This window comes from Convolutriloba macropyga, chromosome 7 (genome assembly GCF_964194025.1).
Source record: "Convolutriloba macropyga chromosome 7, txConMacr16.3, whole genome shotgun sequence".
In the NCBI taxonomy this organism is placed as follows: domain Eukaryota; kingdom Metazoa; phylum Xenacoelomorpha; order Acoela; family Convolutidae; genus Convolutriloba; species Convolutriloba macropyga.
Window position 1 is genome coordinate 3,530,358 of NC_134474.1, and position 24,158 is coordinate 3,554,515.

The 24,158-nt window shown below is 34.4% G+C and overlaps 1 protein-coding gene across 1 annotated transcript; it reads right to left on the reverse strand.

Annotated features, from left to right (window-relative positions):
* Nucleotides 1–754: 754 nt before the first annotated feature.
* LOC142342054 (uncharacterized) lies at nucleotides 755–23,060 on the reverse strand. Its single transcript, XM_075393234.1, has 5 exons — nucleotides 22,569–23,060; nucleotides 18,468–19,280; nucleotides 15,415–15,818; nucleotides 12,389–12,527; nucleotides 755–970 (listed from the first exon to the last, which is right to left on the reverse strand). Exons 1-5 carry the CDS (start codon nucleotides 22,744–22,746, stop codon nucleotides 771–773), a joined length of 1,734 nt encoding a protein of 577 aa, XP_075249349.1. The 5' UTR covers nucleotides 22,747–23,060; the 3' UTR covers nucleotides 755–770.
* Between the last annotated feature and the right edge of the window lie 1,098 nt (nucleotides 23,061–24,158).

Consider the following 24,158-nt stretch of genomic DNA (forward strand, 5'->3'; position numbering starts at 1 on the left):
ACAAGTACAAGTATAAATTAACTAAGTACATTTTAATAAATGAGAACTAAATTATGGTACAACCGTACCACACAGGTGGTTAACAAAATCTAGCAAAATATATTGCATAGCTCTTTTAGGTCGAGCGTGGTCTAATCGTACCTATTTTTGGCCAAGCTTGATCTTTTCATAGGTCGCGGTCTGGACTAGGGAGGTTATATATGTTCTAAAACCTGGAAATAATTTTGCAATAATTTGTACATGTTGATCATGTAACAAATTGTCAGTTGAATGGTTAACTTATCGTCATTAAATGATCTTAATAAGCTTCGATAATTGCGATGAGCTGCGATAACTTTTGAATTAATTTATCCATACGTTTAAATGGAAGAACTTCCCACAGAGTGATCAAAATATTTCATCTGAATAAAGCCATTTTTACAATTATTTATCCTTCTAAATAAATTTTAATTCTTCAAGCAATTTTTTTTCTAAATTGTACTTAAGTACGATTACGGTGCAAAAGGTACATTTACTCTTGCCCATGATTACTCTCAACAACATGTAAATTAGATATAAATCCAAGAAATCATAACTTGCTATCAATCTTTTGTCGATAATATGGCTCCTGAGTAAATTTGACCTCCTAAAATTTTCGTAAGTAATTGACAAAAAAATTCGAGAAATGGGTCTTAGGCTACTTGACAATTTTGTCACTGATGTCCACAAAAAGCCTAAAAGAGCACGATTTGTGCAAAATGTACCTTTTGCAAAGTAAATTTCAAAACATTTTAAGCCCAATACTGAAAAATGATCATTGACACCATCAGTAGTCCCCAATGTCTTTCCATTCGAACCGCTCTGTTAAATTTGAAATTGCTTGGGTCAAAATCAATAACCCTTCCGTCTTTGAACTCCAGTTTTATCAATCCAGCAGATGTCAAGCTGACCGCCATCTGTGCCCCAAAGGCAGTGATGAAGAAATTAATAGCTGAAATAAAAAATGTCGGTGAACGATTAGTCAACCCGGGTTGAATAAACTTGATAAAATTAACAAGGCCGTGTAGCATCGTCAAAATCTTTTTTATTTAGATCACACCCTAAGAAACTTGTAGATCAGACTTGTGTTTGCGTGAATAAGCAAAAAAAAGTTTTTTTAGGTAACCAGGTATCCCATATATATCAAGTGATCTTTTAGGATATTCTTGCGTTGTCTTGTGCTTCTTTTTTCTCTTTGGATTTTTTTGGGCAAGTCAATGTAAGTGGCGGCCATATTTTTTCGTTACTAAACAAAGGCATATCAACAAAATTGACCCAAAACTTGTCAAAGCTTATCGCCAAAACTTGCGAAAGACTTGAAAGTCTCGGCCAAGAATCGACTTAAGACTTGCCAAGACTTTAGACTTGATTTAAGACGCTCCAAGTGAATTAATCAGAGCACTGATACAGTACTGATCCAAGAATTAAATTTTTTGAATCAGTACTTGAGTTTCAGTCCCTGTAGCCTCTTTTGTTCACGTTACTGAAATTTTGAAAAAGTTCTTTTTGATAATATATTTTAGATAGAAAACACATAGAAAGTAATGAAACCAAAAATGTGCTTTTGAAAAAGCTTTATTACAAACAACAATCAAGTCCTATAAATCCGAGAGCAAGAAATTGATTTTTTTTCCATTATCGAATTTCTTGCGAGAAACAGTTGCTGTCTTTCCTCAAACAGTTCTTGAGAAATGAGCTTGTTAATTGAAGGTTACTTTATGGATAGAACAACCCAGAGTGACATCACGACAACACGACATCACTAGATATCATTTCGAGTCAGGTCAATTAAAATAACAAAGCGAGCAGTATGTGCGACGCTCAAAAATTATAAAAAAAGAAGACCAAAACGACCAAAGACGTTGCTAAGAAAATTGGTCGACAGGGGTTTAGCCGACAACGAAAAACAAATGAGAAATTTAGCCGACACATATATCAATATTGGTCGAAAAAACCTCACTGGTCGATAAATCAGTAGTTCGATGAAACACTATCTTTGGTAGCGCTCCACTCGGCCTCTATATGCCCTGGTGGAGATGAGCAGCAGGATGGTTGCAACCACGGATAGACCTTCGTTACGCTAGTCGATAAAAACTGAGCCGTATTTTTGCCCGCTTACATTTTAAATTACCCAATCAGAGCTTAACCTGTTAGCGCATTACACGGTAGATGTCGGCGAAATTTCTGATTTTTTTTTATTGTCAGCTGCGGCTGAATGCCCTGTCGGCCAATACAGCGGCCATCAGCAGTGGCCGAGGTCCTAATGAAAAAGACCCGCTTCATTATTAAAATTATTTAATTATTTGACGATCAATATTCTTTTTTCATTGTTTTTTATCGTTTCTTATTATTATCGGCGATGTGTTTTGGTATTATTATCTTTATCATTTTTTCCTAAAATTATAATTATTATTGTTAATAACATTATAATTCTTAAAATATTATTACTATTATTCCTATTGATATTATTACTATAATATTTGTTATCATTATTATTATTATTACTATTATTATTAGTATTAATATTATTATTATTATTATTATTATTATTATTATTATTATTATTATTATTTTGATTATTATTATTATTATTATTATTATTATTATTATTATTATTATTATTATTATTATTATTATTATTATTATTATTATTATTATTATTATTATTATTATTATTATTATTATTATTATTATTATTATTATTATTATTATTATTATTATTATTATTATTGCTTTTTATCCTTATTATTGATATTACTGTTGCGCCCCCTCTTGAGGGGGGGGGGAACTATATACTCATATGTTCTTTTTTGCTCAGACAATTCTGACCGATTGATATAATCATCGTACAGAGTTGTGAGTATCATCAGTAGAAAGCTCATCCAGCGTAGAATGTGGAATTAAAAAGATTTTCTTGATTTTCGTTTTTTACAGGGAGTTATTGAGATTTAAACTTTTGGGAAAAGTTGAGTGAACTCAGTTGTTTTTATTCAAATTTTCTGGAAGTTTTTGCTAAAATTTGTGAAAATTGTTAACAATAACAATGTTGATTTTATTTTTAGAGACAAAAAGTCCTGTTGACTGTATTGATATATTTTTTTGGCTAAAATGTCTGCTAAATATTTCAAAATCCATCCTTTTTCATCAAAAATTTCACTAAAGTAAGCTTCTTTAGTCCACTTTGATTAAATTTGACGGAGGTACACACTCAAAAACAACTAACACAAATTTGGTACACTACAAAGGGAACTAGACCTCAAAATAACTAACACAGATTTGGTACACTACAAAGGGAACTAGCCCACACTTCCATTAAGAGTAGTCTGGAATAAAAATTTCTGCTAACTTTTGTCGTTTTAGCTAATTTAACTCAATGATCATCAAAATCACAGCATTTATTTTTGATCTTTTAACTAACAAATTATCTGGATCTAAAACATTTGAACAAATGAGTGTTCCTAATTGAAGAACAGCAGTAGCAAGGCAAGTGTTGGTTCAATCGTGGTCTGCTATAAATCAAAAATCCTTCAGATTGTATTCAGTCAGTCTTTTTTTAAAAAAGATTCGATCTCAAATCAAAACTCACTGTTGATAGGTCCTATGGGCTTCCTATGCAGTCCAAATTATTATATCTAGTTTTTTTTTCTCGAAATATTATGGTCGTCTGATATCAAAAAATATTTGGATTTTTAATTTAAAAAATGGCTTATAGAACCTTGCCACTTTCATTTTTTCAATTTGGTCAACTTTTAGCCTAGAGTCAGCAAAGAAAGAAAAATTCTTCATTCTCTTTTTTCTAAAGAATTAAATTTTAGTATTTCCTGTGATTTTACGCGTTAAGTTTTGGTTCTCTGAGTTCAGTTCGATAATACTAGATTTCACAATTTTTTCGATTTTTAGGCTTTGGCCCATTTTTCACGTGTTTGACTCGTTTTTTTTTCTCAAATTATCACATTATTGACATTTCACACATTGTCGTTTACAATCAGACACAATTGAACATATAAAAGTCTTTAAAGGTATAGATTAGGGTTATAACGGCTTCGACAACCCTTCCTTGAAGAATTTAAACGAATTTTTTTACATTTATCTTTAACTCTAATTTGTTTTTACTTTGTCTCTTTAGTCGAATGAAATTTCCTGGAAAATGAAAGTTCTCATTGACTGTTTATAGTTTTTGTCTATCTTTGACGTTTTTTGTTGATGTAAGAAATATTCTCAACAAGTAGAGGTCTCAAGTTCTTCCATTGGACCAACAAACAAACCTATTTTTCTTCATTTTGTAGCCAATGGTTTTCATGACTTTAAATATAATTGTTTTCGAAAAACACAAAAAGATTGCTAATGTTGCTGTTTTTCTCTTTTTTGTATTCTTGTTTCCTTTTCTCATTAATCAGAGGTCACATACCTCATTATTAGAGTTCAAAGAAGGCTCAATTGAACATAGTTTTGTGGGCAAAATCTGGCTTTACGGCTTCGACAGCCTTTTCTCGCAAGTTTTAATTGTAATTTTGTTTGTTGAATCTATTTATTGTTCATTTTGTAACTTCACAAAAAATTGAATAATAACAGTTTTTAACAGGCCTTCCAATAAAAACGTATCTGATCCTAAAACTCAATTGCTATCAAATGGTTCTTATTACTTTGAAATGAACTTTTTTTAAATATAAGCCAATTTTTTCTTGCAGTTTTTTTGTTATTTGTTGTCTAATTGTTACAGATCTTTATTGTGAAGTGGTTCCATATCTTTTCTAGTGAAATTAGAGCTATTTTATTTAGTTTTAGTTTTATCTGAGGTTATTTTGACGTGTTATTAAGTTTTTTTTAAATGGGCGTAAAATTTTGGATGTAATTAAAATTTGTTGTTTTTTTTTTGTTTGACTTTGTTGTTCGTCTTGACTGGCTTTCTTAATAATGGCTGTTCTCATCAATCTAATGAAGATTTTCTTTACTGCAATGAGTTGTTTGCATTCGAGGCGATCTTTTTGCTCACACAATCTTTTTGAAAGTTGCTGTTACACAAAAATCCAAAAATTTGGATGAGCGGGGTCGGAACTTTATGTGCTAACGCACATTACCTAGCCTCCTTGTTACCATTAATAAAAATATGATTATTATATTTGCGTAGAAGATAAATTTAGATAAATGTTGAACTGGTCTAAGGATTTCGCAAGTGAGCAAAAAACCGCTGAAAGTCTTAAAACTTTTTAGGAAAAACGCTGAAAATATTTATTATAATCTCTGCAAGTGCTGAAATTGTCTAAAGAAAGTGTTGAAGGCGCAGCAAATGCTGAAAGTGATCAAGTTGCGTAATTATCTGGATCTAAAATATTTGAAACAATTGAGTGTTCCTAATTGACGAACAGTAGTAGCAAGGCAAGTGTTGGTTCAATCCTGGACTGTTACAAAAAAATAAGAATTCAAATTGTATTCAGTCAGTCTTTTTTTAAAAAGGATTTGATCTCAAATCAAAGCTGACTGTTGATAGGTCCTATTGACTTCCTCTGCTGTTCCAAATTGTTATATCTAGTTTCTTTTCTCGAAAGATTATGGTCGTCTGACTTCTAAAAATATTTCTATTTTCAATTAAAAATGGCTTATTGAACGTTGCCACTTTAATTCTTTTAATTTGGTCAACTTTTAGCTTAGAGTTAGCAAAGAAAGAAACATTCTTTTTTTTTTCTAAAGAATTAAATTTTAGTTTTTCCTGCGATTTTACGCGTTAAGTTTTGGTTCTCTGAGTTCGATAATACTAGATTTCACAATTTTTTCGATTTTTAGGCTTTGGCCCATTTTTCACGTGTTTGACTCGTTTTTTTTTCAAATTATCACATTAATGACATTTCACACATTGTCGTTTACAATAAGACACAATTGAATGTATAAAAGTTTTTAAAGGTATAGATTAAGGTTATAACGGCTTCGACACCCCTTCCTCGAAGAATTTGAATGAACTTTTTACATTTACCTTTAACTCTAGTTTGTTTTTACTTTGTCTTTTTATTCGAATGGAATATCCTGGAAAATGAAAAGTCCCAATGGCTGTATATAGTTCTTGTCTTCATTTGACGTTTTTTTGTTGACGTAAGACATATTATCAATAAGTATAGGTCTCAAGCGCTTCCATCGGACAAACAAACAAACCTATTTTTTCCTTTTCTTAGCTAATGGTTTTTATAATTTAAAAAAAATTGTTTTCGAAAAACACAAAAAGATTGCCTAATGTTGCTGTTTTTCTCTTTTTTTGTACTCTTGTTTCGTTTCCTCATTAATCAGAGGTCACACACCACTTTATTGTAGTTCAAGGAAGGCTCATTTGAACATACTTTGGTTGGCAAAATCTGGCTTTACGGCTTCGAAAGCCTTTTCTCGCAAGTTTTACATTAAATTTTGTTTGTTGAATCTATTTGTTGTTCATTTTGTAACCTCATAAAAAATTGAATAATAAAATGGTTCTAACAGGCCTTTCTATAAAAACGTATGTGATCCTAAACTTCAATTGCTATCAAATGGTTTTCATTACATTGAAATAATTTTTTTTAAAAAAATAGCCAATTTTTATTGCAGTTTTGTTGGTTATTTTTTGTCTAAATGTTACCGGTCCTCATTGTGAAGTGGTTCCATATTTTTTTCTAGCGAAATACAAGATATTTATTTAGTTTTAGTTTTATCCATCTGAGTTTATTTTGACTTGTTAATAAGTTTTTTTTTAAATGTGCATAAAATTTTAGATGTAATTAAAATTTGTTGTTATTGTTGTTTGATTTTTGTTATTCGCCTAGACTGGCTTTCTTAATAATGGTTGAACTCATCAGTCTAATGAGGATTTTTTGTACTCCATTGAGTTGTTTGCTTTGGAGGCGATCTTTTCGCTCATACACAATCTTTTTGAAAATTTCTGTTCCACAAAAATCCAAAAACGTGTAGAAGATAAATTTAGATAAATGTTGAACTGGTCTAAGGATTTCGCAAGTGAGCAAATAACCGCTGAAAGTTCTAAACCTTTTTAGAAAAACGCTGAAAATATTTATTATAAACGCGGCAAGTGCTGAAATTGTGTAAAGAAAGTTTTGAAGGCGCAGCAAATGCTAAAATTGATAAAGTTGCGTAAGGTATTGTTAAAAAATATACAAATTCAGTTCTGAAAGTGTTGAAAATTGTCAAAGAAATTGTTCAAAAAATTGAAACAGAAGTCTGAATTGCTGAAACTATACACGGGTCACTACTTCTTATTAGTCAAACAAGGATCATGTATGATGTTATACGAATCATAACGTATTTCCTAGTACGATCTTTGTATGACTTCTAAGAAATCATATATGATCCTTGTATGACTACTAGGAAATCATATATGAACCATGTATGACTACAAAGATATCATTTATGATCCTAGTTTGAAAACCAAGAATCATACATCTAATTCTCATAAATCTGTTACCACTATGTTTTTTAAATTTTTTCATTCGGCAAGGAATCTATTATGTGATTCCACGGCGACATTTTGTGATCCTTCAAAAGACCCACAATATCATTTGCAAAGTTGGGCACTCAATTAAAAAGTAAGTCCAAATAGACAACTGACGTTTTGATATTCTCTGAAGCCAATTAATACCGAAAAATGCTTATTTGTAAGAAATATTTTAAAAAAATTACAGATAACCACAACTTCGTTTTCTGAAGTTATTTAAATCGAAAAGTTATTCTTTTAGCCCACATAAGGAATCAAATGTGCAATGCAAATGCGATGTAATAATTTAATATGTCCCCTCTGACTACACTATACGGGAATTTGTGGAACAATTCAATGTTTTATATGTCATATATGACCTTGTATGATTTCCAAGAAATTTTTTCAACTTCAAAAGAAAATGAAAAATAAACAGTTTTTAGGCCATGAATTTTTTGTATGATCCCTGTATGATTTCTAGGAAATCATATATGATCCTTGTATGACTACTAAGAGATCATAAGAATCATATATGAACTTGTATAATCACTGGGAATCATATATGATCCTTGTATGACTACTAAGAAATCATACAAATCATATATGACCTAGTTTGATTACTAAGAAATGTGTATGATGATTAACCCAATATATAGGCAGCATGAAAATTCTAAGCTCAAGTACATCAAGTTCTAACGTGTCTTTTTGTGCTTAGGAAAAGTTGTAAAACATAAAATAAAGGTTATTTATTCCTAAAAAAATTTATAAGTGATTAATATTTGGAGGAAAAATGTACCAAAAATTATTCAAAAATTGCCAAATATACTATTTACTACAAAAAACTTCGTAATTTGTGCAAAGTCCGTCTAAAAATGTTGAGGAGGAGGCAGTTGTGCTGCAGATGGAGGCTCAAGAGTGAGCTGAATTGGTAAAGGTTATGAAAGAAATACGCTGAACGTGAGAAAATTGTGTTGGGAAAATGTGGAAACAGCCCGGGTCGAGGTTTTTTGGTGAATTTTTATGAGAAATGCGGTGATTGATGTGAATGCGGTGAAAAAAAAAATTCACCGCTTTTAACCGCATTTATTACGAAAATTCACCACCAAATTCTCCGCATTTCTTACAAAAATTCACCGCTTAGACTATTATGGCAAATTAATGCAAGAAACTCGGTAAATGCGGAGAATGCGGTGAAAAACAATAATGGTGGTTTGAAAAAAAATCAGTTGAAGCGCTGATTCAGGTAAGAAAAGTTCAGCAGGGGGAATTGATAGAAGACACGGTGAATTTTCGTAAGAAATGAGGTGAAAAAAAAAACTTTCACCGCGTATTTCTTACATCTTTTTGCAGTGAATGCGGTGAATCCGGTAAACTATTTTTTTCAGGTGGCGTTCTCGCGTTCTCGGTGGCGGTTTATTATTTTGTTTTTCACCGCTTGATGCGATGAATTATTTTTTTTCGCCGCTTTCTCTCAAGCGGTGATTTTTTTTTCACCAGCGGGGAAAAATAAATAATTCACTGCCACCGAGAAGGCGGTAAAAAAAATAACTCACTACGATTCATCGCATTCACCGCAAAAAAGATGTAAGAAATACGCGGAGAAATTTTTTTTTTCACCGCCAAACCTCGACCCGGGAGCAAAATAAGCACTTAACTTGTGGAAAATTTGTGCGAAAAGCGTGAAAAATATAAAAGATATTTGCCGAATAATAATCCCATCACTATGTAAAAACTATGTAGGATATGCGTTGAGAACAGCTGAAAAAACTTTTCTCATTGGGAAGTTTTGAAATTTTTTTCTGAATGTGTTTACATTCGCTGAATTTATGTAAAAAACGCTAAAAATTCAACAATTGAAGGCTAAACAAGGAGGCTCGGTAATGTGAAATGAATTGGTACTAAAACGAAAACGAAAACCTACAAACATGGGAAAATACTCAAAAATCACGATTATTTTTTGAAAAATTGTTGTACCAAGAACAAAGACCAGTTGAAGACAATTAAAGTGTCAAAGAGCTACCACTAGTTCAAAAGATAAGAGATCTGACTTGACTAAAGAGATGCTAAGCTACAATTTAACAGAATTGCAATTTGCAAATCTCAAAAATCCGTTGTTTTTTAAAAAAAAACAAATGATTTCAAAATTCATAGCCAACATAAACCTTTTACTAAAGGAATAGAAAAGGTGTTCTTGCAACTTCTTCGAAATCTAATTGCACCTCTCATTAGTGACACTATTTTATAAGACTATAAAACAACATCAATTACAAGTCTCCTTTAAACACCATTTGCGTCCCCTTTAAACACCAAAGTTTTTTTTAAAAATTTTTATCTCAAAAGGACAGCAAAAAATCCACAAATATTGAAAAGCATCTAAGATTTACAAAACTATTTGAAACAATTTTTACAAGCCCTGAAGACATCAGTCAAAACATTGAACCACTTGAAAAAACACAGTTTGGGTCAACAAAATATCAAAGAGATCTCTCAATAGAAAGACTAAGTTACCAAAATGATACAACATTGTAAAGTACGAAAGCAAACGCAAACCAAGACAAAAGAGGATAAGTTGAAGATCGTATTACATTTTTTTGAAAAAATTTAATTTGAAAATTTAAAAGAATCCTTGGCTATATACCGATATCAGTTATTAAGTTCATTTATGTACCTATCGTTGGCCACTGAGAACTTTGGCATACAACAACAAAAATTAGCAACAGATAAATAACTGTAAAAAATTCTGGAAGAGAAGGGTGTCGCAACGCTTAAAACCATATGTTATGAATATAATAAATATGTTCAGTTACAAAATTTGTAAAGTTTTTTCAGTAAGAATGTTAAGTAATGTGACAAATTACAAATAAACCAAAAAAAATAGCCAAAATGGGCAATTATGAACAAAAAACCACAAAATTTTTTATGAAAACTCGTAGTACCAAAACCAAGATACCGATTCCTTTTTAAAAAATCCGCCACGAAGATTACTTTGTATCTTATGTGAAGGAAAGATTGAATTCTATTTACTTAAAATGAGCTAAAGGTAGACAGAAATAATATAAAAAAATTGACAAGTTCAAAAAGTCACCGAAATTTCCTTAAAACAAATACTTTCAATGACATAAGAGACATTGAGACTTAAGAAACATAAGGTAATAACAAAATCAATAGTACCGTTTCACCTAAACACCTTGAAGAAGCCGATTGGATATTGAATGGTTAGAGTTAGTAAATAGACTGCAAAAAGTATACAAACACATGAAGGCCAAACAAAAGAATTCAGATAAAGTTCACTAAAAACTCATCTTCAAAGCCATTAAAAACATAAGGTTCTCAGAAAACAAACTATATCTTCATTCCACCTCATTGTAACAAAAATATGATCTGACATTAATGGAGCCCTGAATAAAATTTTTGTCATTAATTAACGTTAAAAAAACAAAAGCAAATTGTTTTGAAAAAAGGCAGCTCCAATTTCTGATTGTAAGAATCCATGCTATTATCAAACCTATCACTGATTTTGTCAAGCTTCCAGCAAACCACTCAAGTAATCCATATGTTTGCGTATTAGACCAATTGTTGAGTGAAATATTTCAAAAAATGAGGCATTTTGTATAATAATCGAGTTAACTTGCAAAAAAGACCGGCAAAATTTAATTCCAGAAGAGTTTGATAGGGCGTTGAGTTTCAATTCGCTCTCTTTTGGAGTTTAATGAGATTGTGTCCGCGGTCTTTAGGTCTCCACTTTTTGCAAATTTAAACAGAACAGACCAAAAAAGCACATTTTGAGAAATTTTTGACGAAAATAGTCTGAGTTTTAAAATTTTTTTTCAAAACTTTTAGCCAAAGAAACTCTAATAAAACAACTCAGCAAGTTGCTCCTAACTCTTAGTGCAACTTTAACACTCTGCTGTTAAAAATTTAAACCTATGTTGAATTAATTTAGCAAAATTGTGCCAAAATTGAGCAAAAATTACAGAATATCTGAATAAAAACTGTCGAATATTCACAAAACTTTAAACCTCGATGGATCCCTGTAGAAAAGCAAAATTTGATATTTTTATCTCCACAATCTAGGATGAACTTACTTTTTAATTATATTACTCACAACTCTCTACGATGAATATTTCGATCAGCCAAAATTGACTGAACATAAAAGAACCCATTTGAGTATATATTCCTCCCTACCCACTAAAGTGGGGGTCTGTACAACAAAAATTGTATTTAATTTCCAGTTTACTATGCTATGGCATAAAAAGGTAGGATATCAATTTCAATCTAACATATTTAATCAACAAGTTCTTAGAACAATTGAAGAAAATTTGGTCAAAATTAACGGAAAATTGTGAATAAAAACAACGGATTTAACTCTACTTTTCTCAAACCTCGATAACTCCCTGTCAAAAACAAAAATCAAAAAAAATTTTTTTGTTCCATATTCTACGCTGGACGAGCTTTCTAATGATACCAGTCTCAACTCTCTACGATCTATATATCGATCGGCCAAAATTGTCTGAACAAAAAAACCCATTTGAGTATATAGTTCCTCCCCCACAAGTGGGTCGGAACAATTATGTAAGGTTTCTCTGTTTATCAAATAGTTTTTGGTAAAACCCTTACACGGTGAAAAAATATAGAAATAGATGTTTTTCGTTTGTGCCCCCCCCTTTTCGTTTGTGCCCCCCCTTTTCGTTTGTGCCCCCCCCCCCCCCCCCCAAGTACGTTATGCTCCCACCCCCCCCCCCCCCCAACTCCCCCCCCAGTTACCCAGTTACAGAGCACGTGTCACTACACAGTAAATCGTTATGTAAAAATATGGCACGTTCATCTGGGATGTGCAAATAATATTCACCCACTGAGTTGGGGGGGGGGGGGCACAAACGGAAAAGATCCAAAAATATCTTCAAAGAAACTGATAACTGATACTGTTGTTGAAGTTGTTTATTCCAGAACTCATGTAATCGCCATCAGCATTTTGAATATAGCCCAGCTCAGCAAACACGAATCCCACTATACATCTCTGTTGCTCACTACCTCCATAGTTGTCATCGCACACCACAACCACCTGAATAATTAAATATTATATCTGCAGAAATTCTGGTCATGAAATTTTAGAAACCAAGCTGAAGACCCAGCAAAATTTGAAAAAAAACCGTCTTTTTTAACCAGAACACGTGTGTTCAGATCCCGAATCCAATCAGCAATCTTGATTCCAAAAATTTCCTTAGCCTTCTTGCTCTTAGAATTTACTACTCAGACCCACTTGCTCTTAGAATTTACTCTTAATAGAAATGTTTTCTCCGATCTCTGACGTTTCTTCCTCTCTCCCTCAGCCTTTTAACTCTCGTTTTTTAATTTCCTCGCGTTAATGAACTGGGCTCAAGTACCCTACTGTTGGATGACATTGCTTGCCAAAAGACTCCCCTCTCATTGCGTGAGTTCAATAAAAATTCGGGCTTGTTTCTAATTCATCAAGAGATTGATTCAGCTCAACACAAGCATCTTAGTCCCACTTAATCTTAATAGCAATAGTCAGTGGCTGATCAGAATGGCGTTTCAGATGAGTGGGTCATTCAGTGTCGTTTCAATGTAATCGTTCTAAATAAAGTGAAGTTTTAAGGAAAAGATTTAGATAAGACTAAAATTACAATTGGAACATTTGCTGTTTAAAGTTCGAAAAGATGCATTTTTTAAAGCCCGATGTGAAAAATTCTTGCACGATAGCACACACTAGGCAAAATGAGAGAAGAGATCGACCCGAATGAACTTGCCAAAATATTGCAAGATAGAAATTCTTTCGGCTTAAGACATGCTGCAAACTGAGCATCGCGTCTTATCCCCGCATGCGTTAGTACAATAATTTGTCACTCAAACTTTTAAATAATCTCTCAGAACTACTTCACACGAAGTCATGATGGCTTGTTAAGATTAATATAGTTATTCAAAGATTGAATGCGGGTGAAATGTCACCCATTTGCCTGCTCAAATTTGCTGTTTCACAACCATACATTAAAAAATCTATATCAAAGTTTAACCGAATTGCCCAGGTTTAGGTCCAGACCCAAAATAAGCTATGATCAGACTATGCAGACTGAAATGACCTCTGATCAGACCTTCCAGACCAAAATGTCCTCTGATCAGACCGAACCCAGACCACTGTCCAGACTATAGTACGCTTATGATCAGACCCAAATTCAGACCAATGTCCAGACTATAAACAGACTATGATCAGACCATCTTCAGACCAAGGTCCAGACTCAATTTCAGACCATTGCCCAGATCTTAATCAGACTATGATCAGACTCAAGTGTGCTCAAAATAGTCTGATCAGAGAAAGATTTTAATTATGAACAAATCTTTTAATTTTGCTATAATATATTCATTTCATAAAAACTGGTGTTTGCAGTATTAAAATCATCTAAGGAAAAGCCAATTCTGAAAATATTGCTAATGAAAACGAAACCTAACTGTTGAGAAAAAATTTTATTTACCATACCCCTTAGCTCATATTTCTGACTCAATGGATGAACTTAGACAGCTTTCCACAAGAAACGTCGTGGTCTTCAGATAATCAAAATTTCCTCTTGAGGGGCCGGCTTTTGCTATCAGCTGGACTCCTTGTTTCTGATCATTTTAGATGAGTCTCTGATCGGAACGCTGCTTTATTGTTGCCTCTTGGCAGAGCCAACATCCCTCAATAAAAAAAAACAAAAGAAAATGAAAAAATAATGCACTCGAAATCAGACCTTCCAGACCGAATTGACCTCTGATCAGACCGAACCCAGACCATGGTCCAGGCTATGAAGACTGTGATCAGACCTCCCAGACCGAATTGACCTATGATCAAACCGAACCCAGACCATGGTCCAGACTAAAAAGACTATGATCAGACCTTCTAGACCGAATTGACCTCTGATCAGACCGAACCCAGACCATGGTCCAGACTAAAAAGACTATGATCAGACCTTCTAGACCGAATTGACCTCTGATCAGACCGAGCCCAGACCATGGTCCAGACTAAAAAGACTATGATCAGACCTTCTAGACCGAATTGACCTCTGATCAGACCGAACCCAGACCATGGTCCTGACTAAAAAGACTATGATCAGATCGTCCAGACTGAATTGACCTCTGATCAGACCGAACCCAGACCATGGTCCAGGCTATGAAGACTGTGATCAGACCTTCCAGACCGAATTGACCTATGATCAAACCGAACCCAGACCATGGTCCAGACTAAAAAGACTATGATCAGACCTTCTAGACCGAATTGACCTCTGATCAGACCGAACCCAGACCATGGTCCTGACTAAAAAGACTATGATCAGACCGTCCAGACCGAATTGACCTCTGATCAGACCGAACCCAGACCATGGTCCAGGCTATGAAGACTGTGATCAGACCTTCCAGACCGAATTGACCTATGATCAAACCGAACCCAGACCATGGTCCAGACTAAAAAGACTATGATCAGACCTTCTAGACCGAATTGACCTCTGATCAGACCGAACCCAGACCATGGTCCAGACTAAAAAGACTATGATCAGACCTTCTAGACCGAATTGACCTCTGATCAGACCGAGCCCAGACCATGGTCCAGACTAAAAAGACTATGATCAGACCTTCTAGACCGAATTGACCTCTGATCAGACCGAACCCAGACCATGGTCCAGACTAAAAAGACTATGATCAGACCTTCTAGACCGAATTGACCTCTGATCAGACCGAACCCAGACCATGGTCCTGACTAAAAAGACTATGATCAGACCGTCCAGACTGAATTGACCTCTGATCAGACGGAAATCAGACCATGGTCCAGACTATTGTGCGCTCGAACCGCTTTCCAGACCCTGTAATTTTGGTCTGGGAACACAGGGGTGTGCGCTCGATTGGGTCTGATCATAGCTCAATTTGGGTCTGGACCAAAACCTGGGTGGGTTTAAGAAGATTACCTGGAAAGTGTTTGTCTTCGGAGGGTTGCTTGTTAAGTCTCCTACATCTCTCCAGGTCACAACGATTCCAAATGAGCCGGTGAAATTGGGATCATCAAGTTTCACAGAGAAGTCATCCAAATCTTGGTTTGTCAATTTACGGAACCAAATTCTTGCAGACGATGCGGCACCACTAGGCGGGAAAAGACACTCAATCAGTGCAGCTGCAAAAGTTAGCTCGGTTAGGTTCCAAAAGTCGGTTGGCGTAGTGGGAAAAGTCGAAGAAGCTTCACATGGAAAAGTTATGAAACCACAACATATACAGAATGTTTGCAAGAGAGAGCCAGTGAAGGTCACTGGTCTGTCGAATGAAAGTTGACCAGAACAGGCGCCATTTGAAGAAAGAACATCCGTATCTCCGTGTTCTGCATCCCGGGTCGAGATACGACCGGATATAAGCGAGTAATTTTATTAAAAACGAGCTTAATGTGTGCAAATTACGTAATAATTTGCCTGTTTATGAAGAAATTAGGTAATAATTTTGCTCGATTTGTGAAAATTATGTGAGAAATGTGCTTAATGTGCTGAAACTCTAATTGCAATTACCTAATATGCTCTACAAATTTTTCAAATCTCGTTGACGCACTTTCCACAACAAATCAACTCATTTTTCAGAACGTCGGTTACAAAAATGCACCACTTCAAAAATTTTTGAAAATAAACGAATTCGGCGAATTTCCTGCGCATTTTTAAAGCATTAATTTTATCGTACATTCTAAAAATTTAATCTCAAACAAAAACACAAAGCTCAGAAACTTATTCAAATAACGAGCAGTTTTCAAGTATTAAGGCAGACATTCTTTGGGCTCTTTTTAAAGCCTTAAAGATTACAGAAATGGGGATACTTTTTTCTGTGCGCGAGCTAGATCTACCTAAATCTAACTGACTAACCGACTCTTGAAAACATTAAAGATGGACTTCAATAATAATGGCAGAGTATATAAAGTACGCCGAGTCAGACATAAAAATATGGTGTACAAATATCAGAAGACTGACTAGAACGGCGTAAAATGCCTTATTGAAAATAGAATAGAGACTTCTGAGTCTGAGATTGGTGGATAATACATATTACAGAGTTTCATCTGCTGCAGTTTCATCAATGTTCGAGCAAACTTGATTAAATATAACATTGTTCTAAATCTGGCCATATTTCTTCATTTTCATTTGTATGTAAGTCCACGTCGTGGCAACTTTTGGCGTATGTTTTCTTGTCTATCAAGTCATTCAAAAATTGTAGGCCGTATTTTAGTTTGGTAAAAATTTCATCCTTTTTTTGTTTTTTGCCTGAATATACTCTCTTACTAACTCCTTTTTATGCTTCAATTGAACTTTTTTATTATCGAAGAAAATTTAAATTTTTGCGTAGTTATACAAAATTGTTTTTAAACCTCACAATGCAAAATTAATGCGTCATGTATTTCATACAACCAGTTTGTATACATTTTTAGACCAATTGTTCAAAAATTTTGTTACAATGGTGGCTAAAAATTTTAAAATTGAAAATTTCAACCCAAGCATGAAGCTTTCCAAATCAAACCATAACTGAACCCATTCTGGGTTGAAGTTTATATCAAATTTAAATTGAAATGGACAAGTTTATTGGAGTTTTTAGCGTAAAATTTAAAAGGAAATGTTTTCTTTTCAATGATTTCATTAGGCCATTCGGAAATAAAATTTGAAAAGTTCTTCCTAATCAAATCAAATAAAGCTGTATATGGAAGTTTTCATGTGATTCAAGCTTAAAAGAGCGACACATATTTTGCTTGCTCGATCAAAAAAAATTTAATTTACATTTTCCAAACCTCGATGAAAAACAAATGTTTTTAAAAACTAACATAAAATCTATTATTGTCAAGGAGTTGCTTTAAACAAACAGTAACTGATCAAGATTTTTATCGACGATACGTATCAAAAAATTTAAATTTGTTCTTTTAATAAACCAGAAATTTTTAATTTATCTTGTATAAGATAAATGGAAATTATTTTTCTGAAAAAATAAACAGTTTTTTTTCAAGATTTGACAGTTGTTCAATTTATTAAATGCAATAACGAAATAAAGAAACATCCATCTGAAATGGCGTGCCCGCAAAATCTCCGCAGTAAACAAACAGCCGGCTGAAAACCCAAGCACTTCTTTATAAAATCACCAGAAGAAAACAAGAAAAAATTTTAGATATCGACCAAACATGCCATTCACATTCACTCACTTTGTCATAATGTTTTGCTCATCCTTTGCTTTGTAGGTAGCTCGGTCAACATTAAAGAACTAAAAACCATAGGCTTTTTCACTGCCGTTTTCTGTAATGCATAAATGATGCATGATAGTCATACTATAAACTACATGTAATATTGGCTACGTATTATTCAAGAATTAAGTTTGTTACGTGACCAAGACTTGACCAAGTCTTGAACAAGTCTTGAACAAGTCTTGATAGATCTTGGCAATCCTTGAAACTTTTAAGCAAGACGTAATTTGCACTGAAATGAGAAAAAATTGACACTTATTCCTTGAGGATATTTATCGTGATATTTTGTTCATTAAAAAATGACCAAAAATTAGAGCATCAGTATAACATAGTTTCAATATTCAAAAAAATATATTGAAACTATGTTATATTGATGCTCATGATAAAGAAATCGCTCAAAAACAGTGCATAATTTATTCACGAAATGCAATAAAAAGTGTGCGCAAAAATTGGCTAAAAAATCTAGGTTGAGCGAGAAAAAGTTTGGTTTGGAATCGCGTAGCAAATTTTGTAGGAAAAGTGTTGAAAATAATGTAAGATATAATCTGAAAAATGTAGAAAATACGTAAGAGATCCGCCTACAGCGGCGGTATTGTGTCAAAAAACATTTAATTTTGATAAGAAATGCACTGACGATCGCTGGAAATAGAAGTAATTTTTAACGAGAAAATTTGTATGGATGTATCCAATTAATAAGCTGACAAGTGCTTAAATTATCTACGAAACGCAAATAGTTATTCTGACATAGTTTTTGGAAAAATGTTCGACCCGGGCCGTAATTAACGAAGTCGCGCTGAGAGAAATTGACTACAGATGTGGTTGTTGCTAAATCCCTGAGAGTTGATTGAGCTGTTCTAGTAGGATCTGCGGTGCCAGAAGTTGATGAGGTTGAAGAGGTTGTCGGAGTTGATGATGTTGTTGACGACGCTGTTGAAGATGTTGTTGACGATGTCGGATTAGCTGACGATGTTGTTGACGACCTTCTGGACGATGTCGTTGACGATGTTGTCGAAGTTGTTGATGATGTTTTTGACGACGTTGTTGAATATCTCATTGACGATGTTGTCGGAGTAGTTGATGATGTTGTTGACGACTTTGTTGAATATGTCGTTGACGATGTTGTCGGAGTAGTTGACGATGCTGTCAACGATGTCGTCGACGATGTTGCCGGATTAGTTGACGATGTCGTCGGAGTTGTTGATGATGTCGTCGATGAAGTTGTTGACGACGTTCTCGGTGATGTCGTTGATAAAGTTGTTGTCGAAGTTGATGACGACGTGGTCGGTGTAGTTGACGAAGTTGATGACGATGTCGTTGATGATGTTGTCGAAGTAGTTGACGATGTTGTCAACGTAGTTGACGATGTTGTCGAAGTAGTTGACGATGTCGTCGGAGAAGTTGACGACGTTGTTGACGGTGTTGTAGGTTGATTGAGACAGAAAAGTGGTGTTAATGGTACAATGTTTCCACTTAAACTTTGATCAAGTTCATGAATTATTATGGTTCCCTCCGCTCCCTCTGGAGCGTCAAGCCAGAGTGATTCTACGTCGGCTGTTCCAGACTTATTAATCTCAAAACTACCTGGAACAAAATTTTGTCAATAACTTGATGCCAGTATCAAGCAAAAATCCACAAATCTTTTTAAAATTTTGATTCCAGTTCTTTCAACTGGCAATAAAAATGATATCCAGCTCTTCAAAATTGTCATGGAAATGTCTTAATGAAAGCTGTAACATGGCGTTTGAAACAATTCTTGCAATGACGATAAAAAATTTGCCTTAACGGAGGTTTAATATAGTGCTAATCCAGAATACTGATTAAATACAAAACAATTCTTTTGAAAAACTTTACCGGTCCATTATAATTGTAGTAGATGCTCATTGGAAATGTTTGACTTGGTCGGTATCATCGGTTTTATTTGAAGGAAAAGTTCTATTTTGGGCTTTTGAACGCCAAAAAATATCGTTTGGTATATTAGGTTTGAAATGCAAAAGAATTTCTTGACCGGTATGTTTCGTTGAAAACGTAAATCAAAATATCTTCAAAAACTCTTCAAAATCTCTTCAATTTAAGTTTCTGAAAAATGTCACAAAATTTTATGATTTCAAATTTTGATAAAAAGAACTGCTATTCAAAATACAAGGGCAACAATAAATTTCGATAACCTAGACAGATAAAGCTCTGAAGAATTTCAAATATATTCTGCTAGGATGTATTGTCCAAACCTAAAAAAAATCATTAAATTTTGACGAATAATTGTTCCAACACTCTACCTAACCAGGAATGAAACTTTTTATTAGCACTAGTTTAATGTGTTGGACCAAATTTTGCTGATCGTTTTCTGAGAAAGATAAAAAAAATTGTCGTTGCTGAAAATTGCTGAAAACAACTGAATCGATTGCTGAAAAAAACATTTTCAATTTTCTGACTTCGACTGAAGATATTCAGTCTCAAAGTTCTAGAAAAACCGTTATACTTTCATAAGTTTTCATTATTCAGAGAGTCAGCTGAAAATCTAGAGGCAAAATTTCTATGTGTAAAACAAATGAGAGGTGGGATATATTACTTATAGAGAAGGGCTTTTAGAGGCGGGATAGGAAAGTGGAATAGGAAATTTGGAAACACTTCGTAAAATTAACTCATGAAAACAAGCAAAAAAAAATTCAAAAAAATTCCTCGAGTTTTTCATCCATGTGTATGCTTTTCTTGCCATGTGCTTATGATCGAAAACTGACTGATACTCTATTGCACATGTGTTCGCTTGAGATCATAATAAAGTTTTTGAACTTATTTTTATATTGTTTCGAAACTTCAAGAAATGAGAACGTTTTGTTGTGAAGTCAGTCGATCAATCGATACCAAATGGCCAGGATACTAATAAGTTGAATTTAAAATGCCCCTGAGAAACTGCCTCGATATTTCATTTGCCATAGAGGAAATTGGACTCTATTTCTCCAATATCATTCAGTCTTTTCTTGCCTTTTTGCGCAATTAAATCGAAAAAAAATTCAAAAATTTTTCTAGGTAAATATTTTGCTCTTGCACTTTTTTTGAACATTTCATAGATTCATGTATGAGAAGTTTGACTTTATTGTGACCAAAAAATGAAACTTTGATTCTAAGTTTTTGTTACCATATCAGGCACTTAAAAAAATTTATTCCAAATAATTAGAAAATTTTGTTTATATCATTAATTATTTGCTAATAGTTATACCTTTTAGGCTTGTTATCACTTTATTCAGAACTGATCAACACAAGAAATCTCTTAAATAAAAGAAAAGGCATCGCTTCAAGCCTCAATCATTGGTGATAAGAGGCATATCATCGTTTCTTTGAATAAAAGTTGTTTAATATCTCTGGAAACATGTTTCATAATTGATGCTTATCCAACGACAAATTAACTGCGAGCAACAGCAAAAAAAACATTGACTTGACTGTCGAAAAATAGTGATCAGCTGTTGACAAGTCTTAAAAGGCAGGTTTTAAAATGCCAGATCTCCAAATTGCCAAATTTAGAATGCCAAAAAATTCTATTCGCAGCGCCAGATGTTCAGGTGAACACAAAGTAAGCCGGAGTAAAAATAAGACGGCATAAAAACAAGCCGAAAGTTATGTAATAGTTATGTAGTCTATCACCGAAAAAAATTGCTAACCGTTAAAATCAACACTGCACATAGTATTATAGTGCATAATGTATTCCAATGCATCAAAGAAACAAAACTACGTCAATTTTTAGACATCTAGTGGGTATGGGCCTCAGCGCACTGCTCCCCATGGCCTTGCCGCTCGTCCGATGTCAGATGTTATCCAAAATCTACGTGCCGGTTATCACGGCAAGCCGCAACGCGCGTGAAGCGTGCCCACCCGTCCGCCAGTGGCAGCTTAAAATACGCTTATATCTAATTTTTCGGCTTACTTGACCTCATTGTTCGAATTCCTCTTGCTTGCCTATCGGCTTGCTTGATCTCCACCAGATTTCCAAACCGTTAAATTTTCACTTCAAGCTCGATTACGCGACTCCAACAAAATTGCTTCAAAATTATTTCTGCCAAACATCTCGAACCCTTGCGAGATTCTCGACGAATGCCAGATTTTCTCAGTGACTTCATCAGAGTCACCTAAAATGCACTGTTATTACGCTCAAAGGTGCTTCAATTTTTGGATCTTTTCCCTTTGTGCCCCTGAGTTTAGTGGGTGTATATTATTTTATTATATGCATAGTATAGTAGTATACTATATATAGTTTAGAATTGATTAAATTGATTCTTGATATCAATAACAGACAAATTGACAGTAAAAAATCTCAAAATTCTTGACTCTCAAGAAAGGCGTGGTTGATTTTTTATTAGGCTAATGAACATTTCGTGTGGAAAATGCTGCATATTAAATAAATTGAAAAACTCGATACGGCCTTATATGGAGCCGTACTAAGATTTGTATTTTTTTTCGGAGTTGTGAATCTCATAGCCAGCATTAAAAAGCAGTTAAACTTTTTAAACATCATTTTTAGCAGCTTAGAATTGAGAAGTCAGGCATTACATTTGTTTTGTACGGTGCCGTAAAAAACTTAATACGGCCATGTATCATGCAGTACTACGTTCATAATTTTTCCACGGCACTGTTTAAGTCCTTTTAAGTTTTCGAAGTTTTGTCTAAGGTGGCTAACCTGCCCCCCCCCCCCCCCCCAGATGAACGTGCCATTTTTTAAACTAAGATTTATTTGATGACACCTGTTCTGTAACTGGGGGTACATAGCGTACAAGGAGTGTGTGTGTGTGTGTGTGTGTGTGTGTGTGTGTGTGTGTGTGGGGGGGGGGGGGGGGTCACATATGAAAAAGATATCCCAATTTTGTTTATTATGCAACTTACATCCATTGGGAAGGCTGACCCCAATTCTTGTGTAGTCTGTCCCATCAAAAATTTCACCTGCGGAACCTTGGCGAAAACTGAATTTAACCCGCACGTTAGAACTCCCCCAAACTGGTCTGATAGACATCCAAGAGCAATTCGGGAATATTGAGGTACAGTTCCAAAGACGTATATCCATTGCACGAAAAACCCTCTGTCCATCATCAGACCCGGGAACTCGTCTTCCAGTGCCCCAACAGACAGGATACCAAAAGAAGTGGATCTAATAAATGCATTAGTAGCATCTTGCAATGCTGCCGCTATTATTGGCGATCGGGCAACTCGGAAGAAGTCGGCAGCGCTTGTCAAGTTCTCGGCATCATCAGAGTCGCCGAAACCAAGAGTAATATAGCCATTTTGACATAGTCGGATGCTGTAAAAATCAAAACAGTTTCAAATTGATCGAAGAAGAAGAAATAAACGGCCAACAGTTTAATATTTAAAAAAAGTCGTTAACAGATTTAACGTCTGAATTGTTCCGCCCTCTAAAAGTCTTTTGTGCCCCCAGTTATAAATTTCGTGTTGTTATTTAGAACGTTACTAAGTCAAAAACAGCACGTGCGTTTGGGGTGTAGAAGTTATAAACCCGTATAACCTGCCGGGGGTAGGAGTTACAGTAGAGATCCTAGATTTTTTTGCTAAAGCGTCATTATATGAACTATAGTATTTTTTTTTACCAAAAATGCAAACACGCCAATCTGAAATTCATGCAACGCAAACATTGCAAAATATAATTGATACCCAGGTTGAGGTGCCATCCGGAAGTGACCTCTGATCAGACCTTGCCAGACGAAAGTAACCTCCTCTGATCAGACCACCCCAGACCAAAGTGTCCACTGATCAGACTAAATTGTGCTTGAAAGACCGTGTGCACTCGGAGTGCGCTCAAAGTTGTCTCTGATCAGACCTTGACAGACGGGAATGACTTCTGATCAGACCGAAATCAGACCATTGCCCAGATGATTATGCGAACATGGGCCCAGAACAAACCCAGACCATTGTCCAGACGATTGTGCGTTGAAAAATACTCCGATTGTGCGTTCAAATTAGTCTGATCAGTGGATAGTTTTTACTATGAACGAATCTCTTTAATTTTTCTATAACATATTCAATTCATTAAAATTGATGTTTGCAGTATTATTATCATCTGAGGAAAAGCCGATTCTAAAACTATTCCTAATGGAACTAAAACCCAACTATTGAGAAAAGAATTATTTAACTAACCATTAGTGCATATTTCTGACTCAATGGATGAACTTATACAGCTCTCCAAAGGAAACGTCGTCGTCTTCAGTTAATCAAAAGTTCCTCTGAAGGGGACCAAAATTTGTTATCAGCAGGACCTTTTAGCTCTGATCAGAGGAAGCAGACTCTAGACATCTCTAATTTTTTAAAAAAATATAAAAAACAGAAAGAAAAAAATGTGCTCAAAATCTTCTCTGATAAGACTAATATGCGCTTGAATCCGCCTCTGATCAGACCAAACCAGACGGAAATGCCCTCTGGTCAGACTATTAACATCCGGAGGTGACCTCCGATCAGAGCACCCCC